Source organism: Tamandua tetradactyla, chromosome 1, assembly GCF_023851605.1.
Source record: "Tamandua tetradactyla isolate mTamTet1 chromosome 1, mTamTet1.pri, whole genome shotgun sequence".
In the NCBI taxonomy this organism is placed as follows: Eukaryota; Metazoa; Chordata; class Mammalia; order Pilosa; family Myrmecophagidae; genus Tamandua; species Tamandua tetradactyla.
The window spans coordinates 1,944,800-1,965,077 of NC_135327.1; the positions used below are offsets into that span (position 1 = coordinate 1,944,800).

At 56.1% G+C, this 20,278-nt stretch overlaps 1 protein-coding gene and 1 long non-coding RNA gene across 2 annotated transcripts; one reads left to right on the forward strand and one right to left on the reverse strand.

Moving 5' to 3' along the window:
* The first annotated feature begins 1,628 nt into the window (after positions 1–1,628).
* On the forward strand, positions 1,629–6,685 carry KCNG1 (potassium voltage-gated channel modifier subfamily G member 1). Its single transcript, XM_077159373.1, has 3 exons — positions 1,629–1,779; positions 1,941–2,719; positions 5,913–6,685. The coding sequence occupies exons 2-3, from the start codon at positions 1,967–1,969 to the stop codon at positions 6,654–6,656; spliced, it is 1,497 nt and encodes a 498-aa protein (XP_077015488.1). The 5' UTR covers positions 1,629–1,779; positions 1,941–1,966; the 3' UTR covers positions 6,657–6,685.
* A 7,829-nt stretch (positions 6,686–14,514) lies between these two features.
* LOC143683119 (uncharacterized) lies at positions 14,515–19,560 on the reverse strand. The gene is made up of 4 exons (XR_013175411.1): positions 19,225–19,560; positions 18,583–18,727; positions 15,394–15,528; positions 14,515–15,119 (listed from the first exon to the last, which is right to left on the reverse strand). It is a non-coding gene; the product is annotated as an uncharacterized LOC143683119 (long non-coding RNA).
* Between the last annotated feature and the right edge of the window lie 718 nt (positions 19,561–20,278).

Consider the following 20,278-nt stretch of genomic DNA (forward strand, 5'->3'; position numbering starts at 1 on the left):
AAACGAGGAATGACTAATCGGAAAGCTTTCTGCTGGAGGGGAAGAGGGATGGTTGAAACGAGCAGTTCTGAGAGGGAAGAGGTGGTTACAGCTTTCGGGGTTCACAAGGCCCTTGGGGGCCCAGGGAGAAGAGGAAAGTTCCTCTGCTTCCATCACCACTCTTGCCAAACAGAATGTGATTTCTACTCTTGTCTTTGGTGGCAAAGAGAAAGCATCAGAGCTGAAAAGCAGTGTCACTAATGTGAAGTGCTTAAAAAGGATTATTCTCACACCTCCAAGGGAACCTGGCAGCATTGCCTCAAGAAAGTCTCCAATTTTATGTGAAGTTAAAAACACTTCAAAATCAAATCATTTTTATTTCAAACACAGGTGTACCCTAGTTTTCCAGAACCCGATCTGTGAAACTGTAACTTTCCCTAAAGATAAACGGAGTGGCGATTTTTTTTTTCAAGAGTTCCTGCTAGGAACCTCTGTGAAATGTGAACCTCCCTGGGTCCTTTTAAAACGTGTTGCTCTTTCATGCGTTGTGTGTTTTCCCTGAACATGTGCATGGCACTGACACTCAGGCATTAGAAATGGGCTTGCATTTGAAACTCTGCTAGGCTCTGCCAGTGGCCCTTGCTTCCACGGGGGAGGGAGAGTGATGACAAAGCAGAGGATTAGACTGTTGCTACTTTCTATCCATCAACTTAATTCCGAAGAGCGTCTATCACTATAAACCAGGGATCTCGTTCTCCAAGGCCTACAGGGACCAGGAAGGAAACACGTGAGTGAAGTAGGGTGGGTGTTAGGGAGACAAGAGGGGCGGTGGGGACTGCAGTGGATTGAAGCATGCCCGCCTTAAGGGGGCAGCTGTCTGTCAGCTGGAGTTTGGGCTGAGTGTTGCCAGATATTCTTCTTTTTTCCAAAGAAGCCAAGGATATAAATTTTCACATGAAACATCTCAATTTTCAAAATGTTCTTTAAACCTAGCAAAACATTTGTGAACCAGATTCAGCATGCGAGCTCTGTGTGAGTGAGCGATCGCATTCTAACGCCGAGCCTTAGCTTTGAAGGGCAGGGAGGCAGGCACGCGGCTGGTATTTGATCCCAGCTCCCACAAGTGCCCTGAGCACATCGGCCTCATCCACAGCACCCTTGCCCAGTCAGCGAGCACTTTTTTGAGCTCCTACACTGCCAAGCACCAGGGCTTCAGAGAGGGAATAATATTCAGTTCTTGCCCGCTCGGAGCGAGCAGTCTGATGGAGCCAGGCTGGCACCCAGTGGTCTAAAACAGGAAGGTAAGTGCAGTGAAGACAGATGGACCAGCGCGGAGGGAAGGGGCCCTCAGTGCCACTGGAAGAGCCAGGAGGGCTTCCTGGGGGAGGGGTGTGCCCAGGTTGAGGGGCAGGTTTGTGTGCCAGCTCACGCCTCTCTCCAGCTGATGTAGCTGATCCGTGAGCCTTCGTGGTGCTGTTTTGATTATTGGGTTTTCTTTGCATGCTGTTTTTATTATGGCAGGAACACGGGGTATCCTTTAAGATTAGCAGTAACAATGGACAATGATTATTAAGTGCTTGCTGCAATCCAGTCATTGTATTGCATGTTTTTACATACACGAGACATTTACTCCTCTCAGGAATCCTAGGGGCACGTGGTGAGCCCATTTCACAGATGAAGAGACCATCCAGGCCGCGTGGCCCGAGTCAGAGCTGGTCACCGTGACACCAGGCCCTGCGCGCCGCGGCCACTCGGGCTGCCTCTCTACGCTGTCCAAGCGCGCTGCCTGGTGCGGCTGATGTAAGTTAGGTGCGGCCCCCAGCGGTGCTGAGGGAGGGTGTGGGCCGCGTGTCGGGGTCCCCCACCCGGGCAGCTCCCCTAAACGAGGTGGGTGTGGCAGGGGGCGGCGGCGGCGGCGGCGGCAGGTGCGGCCATCAAGGGCACGTCCCCTCCTTCCCCAGGCCCGCGGCGGAGGCGCAGGCTCACGATGACGCGCTTCCCGGGAGACAACTCGGACTTCGACACCAGCGCGCTGAGCTGCGCCTCGGCCTCTGCGTTCCCGCCCGGCCTCCTCCCGCCGAGCCGCGCGCTCAAGGGCGCCTTCTACCGGCGCGCGCAGCGGCTGCGGGACGCGCCGGGCCCGGGGGGGCCGCCCGAGGACCGGCGGCGGCAGATCATCATCAACGTGGGGGGCATGAAGTACGCGCTGCCCTGGACCACACTGGACGAGTTCCCGCTGACGCGGCTGGGCCAGCTCAAGGCCTGCACCAGCTTCGACGACATCCTCAGCGTGTGCGACGACTACGACGTGACCTGCAACGAGTTCTTCTTCGACCGCAACCCGGGCGCCTTTGGTACCATCCTGACCTTCCTGCGGGCGGGCAAGCTGCGGTTGCTGCGTGAGATGTGCGCCCTGTCCTTTCGCGAGGAGCTGCTCTACTGGGGCGTCGCCGAGGACCGCCTGGACGGCTGCTGCAAGCGCCGCTACCTGCAGAAGCTCGAGGAGTTCGCCGAGACGGTCGAGCGGGAGGACGAGATCGCCACGCCCGACAGCGAGACCGACGACAGCCGCGGCCCGGCTGAGGGCCGCTGCATGCGCAGGCTGCGCGACATGGTAGAGAGGCCGCACTCCGGGCTGCCGGGCAAGGTGTTCGCCGGCCTCTCGGTGCTCTTTGTCACCGTCACCGCCGTCAACCTGTCGGTCAGCACGCTGCCCAGCCTGCGGGAGGAGGAGGAGCAGGTAAGGCCGAGTGGGCCGTCGTCGGGGCGGGGTCTGAGGACGGGAGGTGGAGCAGCTGTCTGGGACCCCTTCACCCAGGAGGCTGTGACAACCTCCTCCAGGAAGCCTGCCCTGACTGCACTGGCCCAGGAGCGTTTCCAGGCATGACATTGTCTGTACATGTGTGTGCCTTCCCGGCAGAATGTCAGCTCCAGGGGTCAAAGGCTAGGCCCGTCTAGGTTCTCTCTGTGACCCCAGAGCCCAGCACAGATAGGGCCCTTGGCCACTGCTTGCTGAAGGAAGGAATGCGTGAACAGTGGGCTCAGTACATCATTGAAGGTTTATTTCACCCACTCCAGGCCCTTCGCAGCCTTCCTCACGGTTTTGTGATAAAGCTCTCTCGGTAAGACTGTCCAGGGCCTGAGTAGACGCCTGTGCGTGTACCCCCAAATGGCGAGGACTTCTCTGTGTTAGATGAGCGATCGCACAGAAAGCACCTGATCCAAGCCAGGGGCGCAGACTGTGCCCAGGTCTAAGGCCGCAGGGCAGCACGCAGGAGCTGGGAACCGTGGGGCCGGCGCTCACTCCCACCGACAGGTGAGGACACTGAGGCGCGGCGGCTGTCCAGGTCCTAGTCCAAAGTCCGTATTCTTAAACATCCAAGTCCGGATTGTCCGTGGGCATTGGAAGCACAGACAGCCCCATGGGTGTGCGACTGGCTCACACACTGTTCCCTAGACTTCTTGACTTCACTGCCAGCAGATAAAAGAAAGGTGTTTTTCATATAAAGATGCAAACTCCCAGCTTCTTTTAAAAAAGCAGACGGTAAGGTTGGGTCCTCGGGCTGGCCCGGTAGCTCCTGGTGGGAGCTGAGTCCACGGCACACGCTCCCCAGTCTGCATCCTTATTTAGGAGACCGGGTCCAGCAGCCCCTTCCCCACACATGGGTGATTTAGAAGCAAGTTCCAAGAAAGACAGAAAGGCCTCCAGCAGATGCGAGTCACACAGGTGCTGGGGGGGAAGGTGTGATGGTGGGAACCAAGCCTTGGTGTCCTGCCTGCCGGCAGGGACCAAGCGGCACTGGGGCCGGCCTTGCTGTGTTTCATGGGCTCGCTCCAATTTAACACCAGGAATACTCGCCACGGGAGAACATTTCCACATACATATATTTCAGAGGAAGGAGCAATAGTCGCCTGATTTATAACCCACAGAGGGTTCAGGCATTCTTTTGATACACTGAATTTTAAAAGCAGGTGTTAAACAACAACAACAAAACATCAGGCAACCAGTAAAGTGAGCTTTGCTAAGCATACGATGCAGTGAAGAGGGCCGGGCTGGGCCAGGCTGCCTTATTTCAAATCCCATTTTGCCCACTCTAGCTCTGTGACCTTGGGCAAGTGACTTAAGGTCTCTGGGCTTTGGTCTCACCTGTCCCAGGGCTGTGAGCAGGCTGACCTTACAGGCAGGAAGGACTCTGTGGGTGAGTCCGGGGAAGGTAACTGGGTCAGCACCTGGAAGGTACTGACAGCCCCTACCAAAAGAACAGAAACACACCCCACCTGAGACCTAATGGGGAAGACCTGCCTTTAGTGTAGATTTCTCCTTTGCTGTAATATCTGCGATCCTGATTTTCTCAGGAAAATATTAATAAAGCCGATGTTTTATTCAACATCTGACACTTTTTTTTTTAAAGTAATACCTGGCCTTTTTTCATGTGTCGGTGAACATCCTGTTCTTCACCTTCATTTTGGTGGCTGGTGTGACTCGGTTTCATTTGGCCCCCTCTGTGCACATTCAAGCACTTGCTGTATGCAGGCTGCCCAGGAGGTGCAGAGGGGCCAGGACAAGTTCCAGCCTCAAGGAGCATCAAGTCCGGGGGGGGGGGGGGGGCGGAGGGGAGAAGCTCCTCCTCCCAGGGACCATGAGTAGGGGGCCCACTCTGAGGGACTCTGAGGGAGGCCCACCAATAGAGCTGGGGTACTCAGGTGCATTCCCGGAAGGCTTCCCAGAGGAGGCAGCTTTCTGCCCCAGAGGTCCATGACCTTAAAGCCCAACCAGGAATGAGCTCCTCTCCAGTTTCTAACCTTTCCAGGAGAGAGACCTAGGGGCACAGGACCCTTAGAACCCAGCTGCATCCAAGAGCCTGCAAACTGCCCCCAGGCAGAACCATTCATTCCTTCCCTCTCTGCTGGAGGTCCTGAGAAGGCGCTCCAGCACCACTGCACCTGGCCAGCGGTCCGGTTATTCCAGACCAGAGAAGGGCTGGCGACCCACGCACCTAACCCAGCACACAGATACAGTTTGAGTGGTCACGGAGCATTTTCTGTCTCAAATTAGTCACCAACATGAAAAATCCAGGATCCCCAGCCGCTCTTGGAAAATTCAGAAAGGCAGCCTTAAGCCTAGGTTTGGGGGGGACCGCCCCACCCGACCCACTGCCCCGCAGGCCTTGGAGTTTGCAAGCCCTGCTAGCTCCATTGCGCTTCTTCCCCATGTGTCCCACTAACAGCTCTCTTATTGAGCACCTGCTGTATGCAGGGCCTGTGCTGGGCACTGGGGTCCCAGCAGAAACCACCCATACAGCTGGCCTGGCCTATGGGGGTGGACAGAAATAAGTGGTCAATATGCAAACTATGAAGCATATGAAAAAATTATGAGTGCTACAAACAAAACAGCAGGGTAAGGGGAGTGAGGTGCCCAAAAAGGGAAGGGGGGCACTTTTTAAACAAGGGATCACAAAAGGCCTCAAGGAGAAGCTGACATGTGAAGCAACGACCTGGGGGAAGGGGAGGTGGGGGTGAGGTGGGTGTATGAGAAGAGAAGTGTAGGGTGGGGGTGAGGCCACAGCAGGTAGGGGGCAGGGGAAGTGAGGAGGTTGGAGAGGGGATGGAAGGCTGGGGGGCTGGTGAGCTAGACTCCGACTGAGGTGGGGAGCGTGCAGGGTGCTGAGCAGGACAAGGCTGGCTGCTGGAGGGGGAGTGGACGGGGAAAGCCAGCTGGGCAGGGGCCCAGGGAGGAGGCAAGGCGGCTGCGCAGGCGGGGGAGGGCAGCGGTGCGGGCCAGGGCAGGGGCAGCGCGCGCCATCCTGGATTTGAAGGAAGAGCCGATGGTTTCCTAGGGTGGCAGGTGAGGTGCTAGGCGGGCAGCGCAGGAGGCCTGCAGGAGAGCTGGGGAGGGGAGCCCTGCCCATGCATGCGCGCTGTCCCCTCTGCAGGGCCAGTGTTCCCAGATGTGCCGCAGCGTGTTCGTCGTGGAGTCGGTGTGCGTGGGCTGGTTCTCCCTGGAGTTCGTGCTGCGGCTGGTGCAGGCGCCCCGGAAGCTGGCCTTCCTGCGCAGCCCGCTGACGCTCGTTGACGCGGCCGCCATCCTGCCCTACTACGCGGCGCTGCTGGTGCGGGGAGCGGCGGGCGGCTCCTACCTGGACCAGGTGGGGCTGGTACTGCGCGTGCTGCGGGCGCTGCGCATCCTGTCCGTGGTGCGCCTGGCGCGCCACTCTCTGGGGCTGCGGACGCTCGGGCTCACAGCGCGGCGCTGCGCGCGCGAGTTCGGGCTGCTGCTGCTGTTCCTGTGCGTGGCAGTGGCGCTCTTCGCGCCGCTGCTCTACGTGGTGGAGAACGAGATGGCCGGCGGCCCGGAGTTCACCAGCATCCCCGCCTGCTACTGGTGGGCGGTCATCACCATGACCACCGTGGGCTACGGCGACATGGTGCCCAGGAGCATGCCGGGCCAGGTGGTGGCGCTCAGCAGCATACTCAGCGGCATCCTGCTCATGGCCTTCCCGGTCACCTCCATCTTCCACACCTTCTCGCGCGCTTACCTGGAGCTCAAGGAGCAGGAGCGCGCGACCTTCCGGCGCGCCCAGTTCCTTCTCAAGACCAAGTCGCAGCTCAGCGGCCTGTCCCAGGACAGCGACCTCTTGTTCGGCAGCGCATCCTCGGGCCGCAGGGACAGCCATTGAGCCGGGCAGCTGCGGGAAGCTGCCGCGTCCCCCGGGAGCCCCGGCGGGGCAAGGGGGCCGAGGCGCAAGGGGACATGCCCGCCCTCCGCGCGGCCACCGTGTACATAGTACTGCAGGGATGACGAGCTCGTGGAGCCGCCTGGGGCACAAATACACACAGCAGCTACACGTCTGTCACAGGATGGCTCCCGCCAGTGAAGGGAAACTGATCAGAAAGGGAGAAAAACCCGCGGAAGGGGAATGGAGGGGCTCGGGGGGCCTGCTGGACTTGGAGGGGAAGGGAAAGAGAAGGGCCTGGAGGAAGCGGCTGGTGGAGGCGCACCCCCTGCACCGGGGGCCTCCTGCTGCCTCCCCCACCCCACCTACGCCCTGCAGCAGAGGGCCTCCTGCTTCCCCCTCTTTGCACCAGGAAGCCTCCTGCTGCCTCTCTCCCCCGCACCAGGGGGCCTTTTGCTGCCTATCCCTCTACACCAGGGGGCCTCTTGCTTCCCCCCCCCCAGCACCAGGGGACCTCCTGCTGCTTCCCCCAACTCAGCCCAGGGGCCTCCTGCTGCCTCTCTCCCCCGCACCAGGGGGCCTTCTGCTGCCTATCCCTCTACACCAGGGGGCCTCCTGCCTCCCCCGCCCCCCACCGCACCAGGGGACCTCCTGCTGCCTCCCCCAACTCAGTCCAGGCGCCTCCTGCTGCCTCTCTCTGCTGCACCAGGGGGCCTCCTGCTTTCCGCCCCCTCCCCGCCTCTGCACCAGGGGGCCTCCTGCTGCCTCTGCCCTGCACCAGCCTCCCCTGCACTCTGCACCATTCCCCAAGCTTTGCCCCCAAGCATTCCCCACAGCTGAAACCTATCAAGTGTTGCTGACTGCAAAGATGAAACCATTACATTTTATGTTTAAAAACAGGGTGAATTTTTCATTCTATACCAGGCTTATTTTAATATTTTAAATTATTTACTTGAACCCAGTTCTAGGCCCAGAGTGCAGCTGATGCCTCAGGAGGCTGTGCCCTGCTTCCTGGGTGGCCCCAGGAGTGGGTGGGGGACCCCACCGCCTGCACCCCCCCACCTTGAGTGGAGGCACTCAGGGGAGAAGGACCCCACTGGCCAACAGGAGCCACCACTGCCCCCTTCCCCACCCCAGTTCCCTCCTCAGCGCTGCAGCCTCTGAAATCACCGCACATATTTTTCCATCGTTTCCCTACACGGGGAGTCAGCGCCACGTGAAGGACACAGAGGCCCCGCTGAGCCGGTGCCTGGCTCAGGCCTGCAGCCGTAGGTGCTCGGCAGTCGTTTGTTGGATGGATGGAAGAGGAGGAGGGGGAGAAACAGGAAAGAGGCCAGAGGGGAGGGGTGTCTGCTGTGACGTGCAGCCTCCACGGTGCAGGGTCCTGCATGCACCACCGAGCTCTGTCTGCCCCCACCTCTCGCCCTCCCCCCCCCGAAGCTGCCGTGGTCTCAGCACAGCACACACGCGATCAGAGTGGAAATATCATCCCAGTCACGAGGGCCTTGTTAAAGACTCCCCTGACACCTGCTTCCAGTGACTCATGCAAAGTAAGTTTGCCGACTAATCAGCTCCCCTCCTAGCGCGGTGAATGCCGTAGATGTATGGGGTGGCCTCGCCACCGTCCAGGGTCCCTCGAGATAGGGGCAACTGACAATACCAGATGGGCGGACCCACGGCACCAAGTGGGGCCTTGACACCCAGGGTGGGGGCAGGGGGCTCTGAGTGGGTCCTTCCCCAGGACGGGGCTGCTCCCCCCTGCCACGCAAGACCTGAGGGCTGGGGTGGGGCCGAGGGGAAGCAGCATCACTGAATGCCAGGAGCCTCCGAGCCCCAGACGCCGGCCTGAGGGCATGTCCTGCCCCACCTCCTCGGAGCTGCTAGACCCTGGAAACACCTGGAAACGCAGCGGCTCTGGACGTGGTTGAGAGTGGGGGTGGAGCCGCCCCATGGGGATGGGGTGCTGCATGAAACCCACTCAGGGAAACGCCATCCACGCCGCTCCACTCTCCAGGTGGCCTGGCTGTCCCCAGCCCTGACCTAGCTTGGCACTTCCACATGGCTCAGGGCAGGGAGGGGGTGGGGAACGGCTCAACCACCAATTCAGATTCCCAGGTCCCACCTCTGAATGGGGCCGGGACGAGAGCAAGGCACTCACGTTGAGCACAGGCTCTTTTAATGCAGTTCTACTGAGAGATACCATATATTCATATACCATATAATCCTCCAGATTTTACAGTCAGCAGTTCACAGGATCATCATATAGTGCATCATATAGTGCAGTCATCATCACAGTCGAGTTTTGAATATTTTCATTATTCCAAAGAAAAAATAAGAATAAAAGATGAGAATACCTAAAACACCCCATACCCCCTCCCCCCACTATGCATTTATTTTTTGTCTTCTTTTTTTCCTTACTCCTCTGTGCATATACTGGTGAGCACAGACTTTAAGGGAACACCAAAAATCTCAGTAATCGAAATAAATCAATTTTCATGCAGTATTTTTAAAAGTCAAAAATGATGCAAAAACCCCACAAGGAACAAAATACCAGAATGTTATATAAAGACAGCGCCCAGTCCTGCATTTGCACGACTTGACCTCACGTCACCCGAGCCCATCCCGATACGTGACGTGGCCAGGCAGCGCTGCAGAGACAACGTGATGGACACGGGGCCCACGTGCATCGAAGACAGCGACCCCGACAGCCGTGGCTCGGGGAGGGAATGGACAGCTGCCCTGGCAGAGACCCAGGCCAGGGGAACGGTCATGCGACTCCCCCAGAGAGCCGTGGTCCAGGTGGGGGCCCGGCCGGCGCAGAGACCCAGAGGCGCCTCCCCGGGAAGAAGCCCGGACGGGAAGGTGAGGACTCTCTTCACACCTGCGTTTCCAGGGCCCCCATCCGAGCGCCAGGAACAAAAACCCAGCCACAGTGGCCCAGTCCCTCCCCGGAGGGTGGAGAAGGTTTCCACATGCAGGGTGAGGGGTGCGGGGGGCCAAGCCCTCGGGCAGTAGGAACAGGAAGGAAGGTGGCAAAAGAGAAGAAATTTCTGTCAGGTTAGACCTTCCTGGCTGCAGCGTCCTTGCCCTCCCCCCCACCTCCGCCACCGTCCTGCCGCCCCCACCTCTGTGCCTGCCTGGATGGCCGCAGGGGCTCCTCCCGGCCTCCTGGCACCACGCTGGGGACCCTGGGGCCCTGCTCAGCCTCTGCTCAGGGGCCCAGGACGCCCCGCCCGCCTCGCCGCTGCCCGGCCCCTGCCGCGGTCAGTGCGCATCCGGGCTCCACGCCAGGCCCCCTGCCACTCTCCGCCCCGCTCAGATCCCGCAGACGGAGGGGCCTTGGGGGACCCCTGACCTTTACCAAAGGCCACGCTCCAGCACCTTGGGCCCCTGCTTCTCTATCCTTCCCACCCGCCCGCGGCCGGTTCATTTGCTCATGGCCGTGCTGAGCCAGGCCTGGCACTGAGCGCGCGCAGCGGCGCCCACACCTGCGGCCCACGCAGGCTGCACCGTCCACGCTCAGCCACATCCGGGCATGAAGCCACCGAGCTCTGCACCGGATGTTGCCCGTGCAGCGTCCACGAGGCAGGCAGAGCCCCCAGACCACCTACAGCAGCCCCGACCTGGGTTCTGCCCGTCAGCATCCCTTTCTTTTGAGTTAAATGTGTGAAAAGTTGCGGTAAGACTCAAGTTTACAACCACAAAATAGAGCCTGGAAGATTTCTTCTTTCTTTTCTAAAAAGAACGTGCTGTTTACCCAAATGACCTGTAAAAACCCAGGCTTATTTTGTTGAAATAAATGTAAAGCCACCAGATGGCCTTGCTTAAAAAATAAATAAAAAATGCCCCCAGTAGGGCGACGTCATGAGTCTCGATCGCTTTTACCTGGCACCATGCTTGTTGCTCTGTGCCTGGGACCCAAAAGAGAAGTCCCTAAAATAGTTCTCTGCAGCACCAGTCCATTTACTAGGTGCCCAGAATTGCTGCTGAATGGACGGAGGATGTTTCTCCACAGAGACGGGTAAATAGGGACTGCATCACTTCAGGCGCTCAGGAGTCTTTTGCAGTTGCCGTAATTGGCATGGCAGGTGAGCAGGGCGGGCCGCGGGCGCACGTGCAGCGCTGCCTCCTCCCGTGGCCCTGCGCGGAGCCCTGACCCCCCGGGGCAGCTGCTGGCCTGTGTGTGGCTTTCGGCCGAGCTGAGAGCAAATCCCTGTACACCGAGGGTTCTGGGTTCCCGCTGGGCCCTCACCCAAGGCAGAGCTGGCAGTCCCAGACTTCCGGGCAGGTGGGGCGGAGGGTGCGGGTGGCCTGCAAGGACAGGACACATCCAGAGGGGAAGTCACGGCCGCTGTGTGGGCAGGACAGCCCTGCTGCCCACGGACACACCAGTCATCTGCGTCAATGCACTGTGCCCCCCATCAAGGCCCCGTGGGCTCAGGGTTTACAGGGCTCAGGGTTTACAGCGCCCAGTCCCAGGGTCACCGACATTTGCCGATGATCGGTTGGGGTGCGGGACCCAGGCCTGGCCAGTGAGACCCAGGAGGGGGTCGGCTGGAGTTTCTAGGTACCCCCTCCCCGGGAACAGAGAGCTCGTGCTCCCCCTTCCCCCACTCCGCCAGTTCACTGTTGACTGAGGTAAGGAGTGGGTTAGGACATCCCCTGTCCCTTCTCAGCTCATGGCTGCCTCCTCTCCAGAGGATTTCCTTTGGCTGAAGGGAGACACAGCATCCAGGGCTGCAGGGGAGGTCCCCCCATCCCCCCAGGACGGCTTTCAGCCAGTGGTGCCAGGGGCAAGTCCTGGAGTGCTGTAATGCGGGGACAGGCTGAAGGTCCGCTGGGCTGTGGCCACACCCAGGCTGAGCTCCTGGCCCTGCCCTGCGGCCCTCCCTCGGGAAATAACCTGTGGCCGAACCCACGGCTCAGGCTCTGCTTCTAAGCGCAGGTGCAGGAGGTGGGGGCTCAGGCTCGTGACCCGGCGGCAGGCTGGGGGAAGGAAACGCAACAGGTTAGGGAGGGGGGTCAGAAGGGTGCAGAGACCTTGGGATTTGCATCACTGCTCATTAGGGGATCAACTGCACTGGTTTCCCCAGGCCTGAAAGGATTCCAGGGATGCAAGAATTTCCAACCCCGGAAAAGTCCTGGGGAAACCAGGACAAATCTTCCTGTTCATCAGGCCATTTGCCACAGGCAGCCGGAAGCATGCCCAGCTGATGTGATTACTATCCGCACTTGACGGTTAGGGAAACTGAGGCACCACTGGCAAAGCAAAGTATACACAACCATGCCACCAGATAGGTGCAGAGCTGGAATTAGCCACCAGATCTTTTGTCCTCTAACCCAGAGCTCTTTCCACCAAATCCATTCTCGGAGGAAGAGATATTAGACCCCGACGAGACACTAACTTTCGTGGCCCCTTTCACTTGGCCTCGCCTGCACCCATCCCCCAGCATCTGACAGTGGCCCTTGGGACGGAAATCCTAGTGGTCGGGCCCCTTCCTCCTTAGTAACGGAGCCCCAGCTTTACCCCAGCATGCTGCCACTGAGAGTGACGACTTATTCCCAGCCCCCCTTGCAGCTGGCTGTGGCAGATGAGTAAGTTCTGGCCAGCAAGAGGCAGGCCACATCTTCCAGGGGACTTTGAAAAAAGGCTCCTTCAAAGGGAGGAGATGGCCTTTCCACACTTCCTGTTCCTGGAACATGGATGTGACTGCTGGATGTCCAACAGCCCTCTTGGCACGAGGTGGCCATAAGGTTATAAACCAGGTGCTGAGGATAGTGGAACAAAAACATGGAGCCTGGGTCCTTGAGGACACTTTGGGATTCTGTAGCCCCACATTCCTTCCTCTAGGACTGTTTTAGGGGAGCACAGAATAAATTCTGACTTGTTTAAGGCATTGCTACTTTGGGTTTTTTGTTGTGTTTTGCTATATAAACCAAGTCTAGACCTAACCAGTTTTCCTTCCTGTGCCTCGGACCCCATGGCTTCCCTCGCCTGCAGGTGGGGGCACATGGCCTGGCCCAGCCAGCTGCGGCATGGCACTCCTCTGGCCTCTGTGACTGGTTCACATGGGGCGTGACCTAAGCTGCTCTGCTCAAAATGAAAGTTGGGGCTTCTACAGACCTTACCGGCCAAGAGCCTCTGTTCCTCGAGAGGTATAGAGATGGGAACTGGTGCTACCATCTTATCACTGTGTGGAGCCTGAGGAAACCTAACCAAGGGGAAAGGCAAACACCAGGAGCGAGGCGGGAGAAACAGAGCTGCCCGGGGAAGTGTTTCAAGAGAGAAATGGCTGCACCGAGGTGGCAGGGGAGAGGGTTTTTATGGTTTGAGGTTGAGGGGGAGGGTTGGGGACAAGGGTTAGGTAAATTTCTATTGTCTAGCTTTCAGAATTAGGGGGTTAAATTAGGAGTTGACAGTGCTTTACTGGTCAAGTTAAAATTTAAGCGCTGCCTGAAACCTGCAGGGTTATAATTTTCTCTGCTGGAGTGTGAGGTTGAGTAAGGGGGGTTACTATAAGAGAGCAGTTGCTAGAGCGTGAAAAGGTACAGGCTAGGGTGAGAGAGCCATTTGAGATATTTGCCAGAGGTAGGTCACATCATGGGGGAAAGGGGTCCTGTAGTCCAGGCCTAACACAAAGAATGAAGAGAGAGAAACCAGGTTCTGATGTTAATGATGAGCTCCTGGACCCAGCAGGGCCTGAGGCCCTTTCCCTGGACCTTTCATTTATGTGATCCAGCAAATTCCCTTTCCACTTAACCAGGAGGGGCTGGGTTTCTATCATTTCAGCTGACTGATAAGTACCTGAATCTGAGTGAGGAGCCCAGGGAGGGCCTGGGCACTTTAATACCAATTTTTTTTTTTTTTTTTTTTTTTTGCCTATTAGGATGCTCTTAGCAATAAGAGTGTCCTAAAGCGAGACTCAGTACTTCAACCAACCATGCACATGGGCCTATAGAAGAGTCAATCCACATAATTTCTCTCACTAGAGCCACACTGAATAGGATGCGCTCTTGTACGGGACAATGCCAGCAGCAGCAGGAAACGCCGGGAGTCCCAGACAGACAGAAGGAGCTCGGGCTTTGGAACCAGAGACTTTGATTCCTTGAGAAGCCACTGCCGTGCTTTGTGCCCCTAAGCCACGAACTGAACCTCTCTGAACCTCTAGTTCCTCCTCTGTGAAAAAGAAACAGTAACATCCACCCTACTGGGGTGACATGAGCTTTAAATGAAATAAAAAATGTAAAGCACTGTTCTAGTTTGCTAGCTACTGGAATGCAATATACCAGAAACGGAATGGCTTTTAAAAAGGGGAATTTAATGAGTTGCTAGTTTACAGTTCTAAGGCCAAGAAAATGTCCCAATTAAAACAAGTCTAAAGAAATGTCCAATCAAAGGCATCCAGGAAAAGATACCTTGGTTCAAGAAGGCCAATGAAGTTCAGGGTTTCTCTCTCAAGTGAGAAAGCACATGGCGAACACAGTCAGGGCTTCTCTCTGAGCTGGAAGGGCACATGGTGAACATGGCATCATCTGCTAGCTTTGTCTCCTGGCTTCCTGTTTCATGAAGCTCCCTGGGAGGCGTCTTCCTTCTTCATCTCCAATGGTCACTGGTTGGTAGACTCTCTGTTTCATGGTGCTGCAGCATTCTCTGCTCTCTCTGAATCTCTCTGAATCTCTCATTCTCCAAAATGTTTCCTCTTTTATAGGACTTCAGAAACTAATCAAGACCCACTCAAATGGGTGGAGACATGTCATCCCCTAATCCAGTTTAACAACCATTCTTGACTAAATCACATCAACCAGGGAGATGATCTCATTACAGTTTCAAATATACAGTATTGAATAGAGATTATTCTACCTTTATGAAATACGATTTATATTAAAACATGGCTTTTCTTAGGGGGCATACTTCCTTTCAAACCAGCACAAGCACCTAGAACAGAATCTGGCACACAGTAAGTGCTCATTAAATATTTGTTATCATTATTATTGTGAATTATTCCACAAGAACTCAAATGTAACAATGAGAAGGGTCTGATAAATTAATAGAATTAATAGAATACACAAGAACGCAGAGGTGCGCTTTAGCCTGATTTTTAAAAACACTCCAAGGGCTTTTCACACATTTCTCATTTGCCTACACAGCGCCTGCTGCTGATTACGGATGCATTTTCACACTTCATTACAACAGACTTGGCAGAACCAGTTTGGAACCCTTTTCATTAGCAATTGGGTAATGAATCTTGGGGAGATGGCGCTGCTGTACAACCCAGACTGTGCCCGTGTCCCCCCGCAGCCAGCATGACTGAGGCCGGGCACGCTCCTGGGCTGAGATGGGGTGGGGCTGAGCTGGCCCTCGCGGGTCCCGGCTCCACAACTCCTTAGCTGATGGCCTTGAGCAAGTTCCTGAGCGTCTCTGGGCATACTCTCCTCCCCATCTGCAAATGTCAATGGTGATCATGCCTTCTTCCAAGGGCGGGGGAGGGGCCGGGGGAAGGATTAAATGAGAGCAGGCAGGAAAGGGGAACATTCAGTGTTTTCTGAGAGCCCTTTTGTAGAGGTGAGAATGGATGTCCCATCAGGCAGGATTCTGTGCTTCCAGTAGCAGAAAACCCAACACTACTGGCTAAAGCAGCAGAAGAGGGGTAGGAGACCCACCGCGGAATCCCCTGCCCCTCCACCAGCATTCCTAGAAGCCCAAATGCCACAGCCGACCCTTTTGGCAACTTGGACAAACCTTCCTCTGGGGCTCAGGAGAAGAGAGAGGGGGTAAAATCTTTTCCGTCCTCTATTCCCAGGGGGCAGCGCAGCAGGATCACTCATCTTCCCTGGAAATGTCTTTCATTTGCGCGTTGACCCAGGCTGCTGTGCACTGAGAAGTAAGTGAGATAAAGGCATGAGAAAGGAGGAGAGAAAAACACGAAATGCAGCCACATGGTTTCAAGGGACCAAATAATGGAGAAGCAGAGCAAATCAACAGTACCTGTGAGGGGTGCGTCCCAGGAGGGGTCTGGTTTTAACAGAAATGTGCCCAGCAGCTGGCGTCCAACAGAGGGGAGGGCGCGTGCCTCCGGGGTGGCCCTGCTCCCGCAGCTGTGGTTGAACGGGGCTTGTTTCCAGACAGCGTGCGTGTCCCTGGGCCAGCAGCTCCTGCCCTCGTGGCAAGCTTGTTGGAATGCAGATTCTCAGGCCCCATTGCAGGCACAGACCGGTGGGGCCAGAGCCTGTGCCTTAACAAGAGCCCTGAGGGGCTGTGTGCGCAGTGAAGTTTGTGAAGCTCTGGTGTAACCCACACTGCTGGGGCAGGAGGGGCTGGAGCAGGGCGCTGAGCTTCTGCTGGGGGACGGTGGCAGTTTGGGGCTGTGTGCCCCCCAGGAAAAGCCCGGCTCTTCCAGTGCACCCCTGTGGGTGAACACCGCTGGGGGAGGGGGGCCTTCAGGGTAGGCTTTTTCAATCGAGACCCAGCCATGCAAGGTGGGTTTAATGCTCTAGTGGAGACCTTTATGAGAGGATGAAACACGTCCAGAAGCTGGCGATGGCATTATAAGAAGCTCACAGAAATAGCCCCAGAAGAACTGAGAGGAGGCCCCTGAAGCCAGAAGCTGAAAGCGGCAAAGGCCGGGAGAGAAGGAGCAGCAAACGCCAGACAGGCCCTTCCCGGGTGACAACCGTGTCCCCTTTTAAGCCTTAGTTTCCTCATCTGGAAAATGGGCATGCTATTGATAGCACCTCTCTCAGAGGGTAATAGAAGTTTCAGCCAAGTGCTTAAAATATTACTTGGCTCATAGAGAGCCTTCATGCAGTATTGCAGTAAATCACCTGCCATGTGCAGGTTCCCGGAAAGTTTCACATCCCACCTCACCCCCAAGCCGGCAGAGCTCGATCTTGGGTTTGAAGTGAACTAGTTAGGGTCTGGCTGGGTACCTCCCCCGCTTTGTGTGCCGAGCCTGCTGCCCACCTGGGAACTCACTTTCCTGGCCTCCTTGCCTCCCAGGCACATGCACCTGGGATGGGGTCCACCCAGCAGCTGCCCGGGGATGGCCAGGGAGAGGCCAGGGCTGCACCCAAGTCCTCGCCCCATCCCTGGAGGTGACAGCACTAGCTGGCTGCTGTCCTATTGAGCCCTGAAGGCTGCAGGCCCTCATGGGGTCCCGGGTCCAGGCCTGCCTTGGGCTCAGCCACTCACCCCGACATTTACACGACTGTGACGTGCCGGGGGAGCCCGAGCTCCAGCGCCTGGCTCACTTCCCCGTTCTGACCGCCTAGCAATGGGACCTTGGCCACATTTCCTTTCTGAGCCTTGGTTTTGCAACGCTGCATAGCATCAAAGCACAGTTGGAGGCCACGGGGAAACTGCTTGCAGCAGCGGCTTGACGTGCATGCAATGAACTGCACGCTACTACAGAGGAAGCGCGGTACTGAAATACTGGTATGGAAATATCTTTTTTTTTTTTTTTTTTTGCATGGGCAGGCACTGGGAACTGAACCTGGGGTATGGAAATATCTTTTAAAACAAACTGAAGATTCAATAATAGATGTGCCAGGGTGGTTCTCGCCTTCCATGCAGGAGACCTGGGTTTGATTCCCAGCCCATATGCACTTCCCTCCAACCCCCCAAAATATTCAACAACTGCAACAGCGGAACAGTCACGTGGAAGAAGAAGGAGCTGTGACCCCACCACACAGCGCACAAAAATAACAATAATAGATGTGCAGCTGTATTAACCGTTAATTAACAAGATATAGGATCTGGCAACTATCAGAGATGGGGGGATACTGAGGAGCGTAAATGATATTTTAAGATCTCTCTACAGCTGTAGCAGGATATGAAAATATCTGGGATTTTATTAGTGCCAAAGTAACAGTCAGTGCTAGTGCTTCTGAGGTTTGTTGTCACGGGGAAAGAAAACGTTAAATTTCATTTAGAGGTTAGTGAACTAAAAGTGGGATTTAATTTCAATCCAAGTTCGAGTACTCTCATAATTCCAGCTCTGAACCCCCAGTTAAAACACCCCGCCCTAACACAAGGTAATGCTTCATGGTTAGTTAGCACCATTACCTCTAGTAGTGGCCACCCATTCAAAAAACATTTGTTTGGCACCTATTGTATGCCTGAATCACTGCTGTAAACATTTTACAGCAGTGAATAAAACAGACACAAATCCTTGACATCATGGAGAGTATATTCTAGTGGAGAAATTACACTAAAAGCAAAACACATAAGTACAATTCTTGGTATGTTAGATAAGTGCTAATAAGAAAATTAAAACAATAGAAAGAGACAGAGAGAGAGACAGTGTGTGTGTCTCTTGTATGGAGGGACTCTGGGTGTTTCTTACCTATTAAATAGAAAACTGAGCCAGAAGAAGGCGTTTTGCCCCATTCCCTGCCTTCCTGTTTGTATGCTGTCCTGAAAAGATGTGATGCCTGGTGACACAGCAGCTACCTTGTGTCTGTGAGGCACCAAGCTAAGGATGATGAGCCACCACAACAACCCTGGCCACCTACCTCCCAACTTCCTGTTAAGTAAAATAAATATTCTTAGGCCACTGAAGTTGTGCTCTCCATTACTTGTAGCCAAATGCATTCTGGCTGATACACTGGCCAGTTCCTACTCCATTTCCAAGTGCTCCCTTTGCACCCTGGCTACCAGGAAGCTCAGTGGCAAAGTAGATACATCACATGGCAGTCTATCCACATAACTGCTCCTTTCACTTTCTATCATCTAACTGACCCTATTGTTACAAAAAGTACAGCTATTCTATTAGCCTTCACTGCCACCTTGGATCTTTTATAGAAAGGGGCAGCACCTAAGTAGGCGATGGTGAGTGCTTTCATTTACAAGTATTCTCTCATACAGGTTATCTCATTGTGCCCACACACACGGTCTCCCCTAATCCCTCATAAGGCTGCAGGTGTTGCTCACCTCCAGGGGCAGAAACGGAGCCTGAGAGATGAGTGGCTTCTCCAAGGCCACACGGCTGGCCGGGGACAGAGCCACACCCCCCTTGCAGCTCCGCGCAGCCTTCCTTCCTGCAGGGCGTCCCGTGGGCAGCGGGGGCCAAGCCCTCCTGGGTGAGGCAAGAGGCAGCACCTGCGTCTCAGGCAGACCCAGCCGCCCAGCCTGAGGAGTGGTGTCCACACACCTGCTGCCAGCCAAGCCGGCCTCCCCATGGCAGCGGTGGGACACGTCCACAGCAGTGCCCCTTGGAAAGAGACGCGAGGTGCTGGGACGGGCCTGGGGAGGGACTTTTTGCTCTTTATCTCTTGGTATTGCTTGAGGTTGTTTTGAAACAACATTCAAACTTTCTTTGTAAAAAGTTCCATTTGGAAAGCATAAATAAATCTGCAGCTTATTCAGGAGACTCTCATTACATCTGGCAGTAAAATACATGATAAATAATGTAAGTACTCAAAGAAGAAGAAAGTTCAGGTTCAGGGTCTGCCCTGCCCAGAATTCCCCCCAAGGTCCTCAGCGTGGGGTCAGGGAACACAGCCGCCCTGTGGAGGGAAGACCCCGAGCCGAGCTCCCGGACCACGGCCCCGTGTCCCCTGCAGCCCATCTCACATGCTGGCCCTGTCCACTTGTGATAGGGCAAGGCACCAAATCCCGAAGCCTGCGGCAGACGCTGATGCAAACTTTGGACAGAGCTTCCATAACTCAGATTCTTGTCTGCGGAGAGACGGGAATCCCTCGTGGGGTCAATTCGGAAAAGCAGAGTGAAAGCTGAGCGAGCTCAGAGGCCTTCCAGTTCAACCCTCCTTTTACAGACAGGGAAACTGAGGCTGGAGAGGCCGCCCAGCGCTGGGCAGCTTTGCCCCTGCCTCACCACCCCGTGGCTCGGGCCCAGGACCAGCTGGCATCCAGCCTGGGCAAGGACAGTGGCTGCTCTTTCTGCCCAAAGGTGAGTGGCCAGTATTTGTGGTTGTCAGGGCAACGATGATGCCACAACCACCCCCAGAGCCTGGTGGGGCTCCAAGGGCAGCCCTTCCTGGGGGACAGACACGTGGGGCTCTCGCCCTGACCCTCCACCGTGGGTGGTCTCTCTCCCTGAAACCCAGCGGTCTGCTCAGAGCCCTGAGCAGGGACCTGCTCCAGCCCCTCCTGGGTCTGTGCACTGCTGGGAGCCGCCCACCTCCCTCCCCGGGTCCCAGCCCCTCCCCAGAGCAGGGTCCTGGCTCATTACTAGTCTCAGAATCCCTAGCCCCTCCCACTCCCAGCCTTGGCTCCAAGCCCTGCACTTGCAGGCACCTGGGGAATGCCAGGTGCCTCACCTGCGAGGATGGCTGTCACACCTGGGGTCACAAACCCTGCACCTGCACGCATCCGGGGAATGCCAGGTCCTCACCTGTGAGGATGGCTCTCACACCTGGGGTCACAAGCCTGCGGTGTTTTGATCAGTATAGAGGCAGTGAAGGGCAGCATGGAGCCTCGTTCCAGTCCCACCTCCACCCCTTGCCACAGGGAACTCGGGACAAATCCTTTAACCTCTGCCTCAGTTTCCTCATCTGGAAAGCAGCATGATAAGAGCTTCCCTCTAAAGCTGCTGTATCTACTAGAACAGTCCTTGACTCAAAGCAGGTGCTGTATAAAATCTTGCTGTTAATGTGGTTGCTGCGCA

Bases quoted from the DNA above. Each gene is read 5' to 3' on its own strand.
- KCNG1 (XM_077159373.1), top strand. From the start codon at position 1,967: ATGACGCGCTTCCCGGGAGACAACTCGGACTTCGACACCAGCGCGCTG. The intron at 2,720-5,912 runs GTAAGGCCGAGT...TCCCCTCTGCAG, and splicing joins TGCGGGAGGAGGAGGAGCAG to GGCCAGTGTTCCCAGATGTG.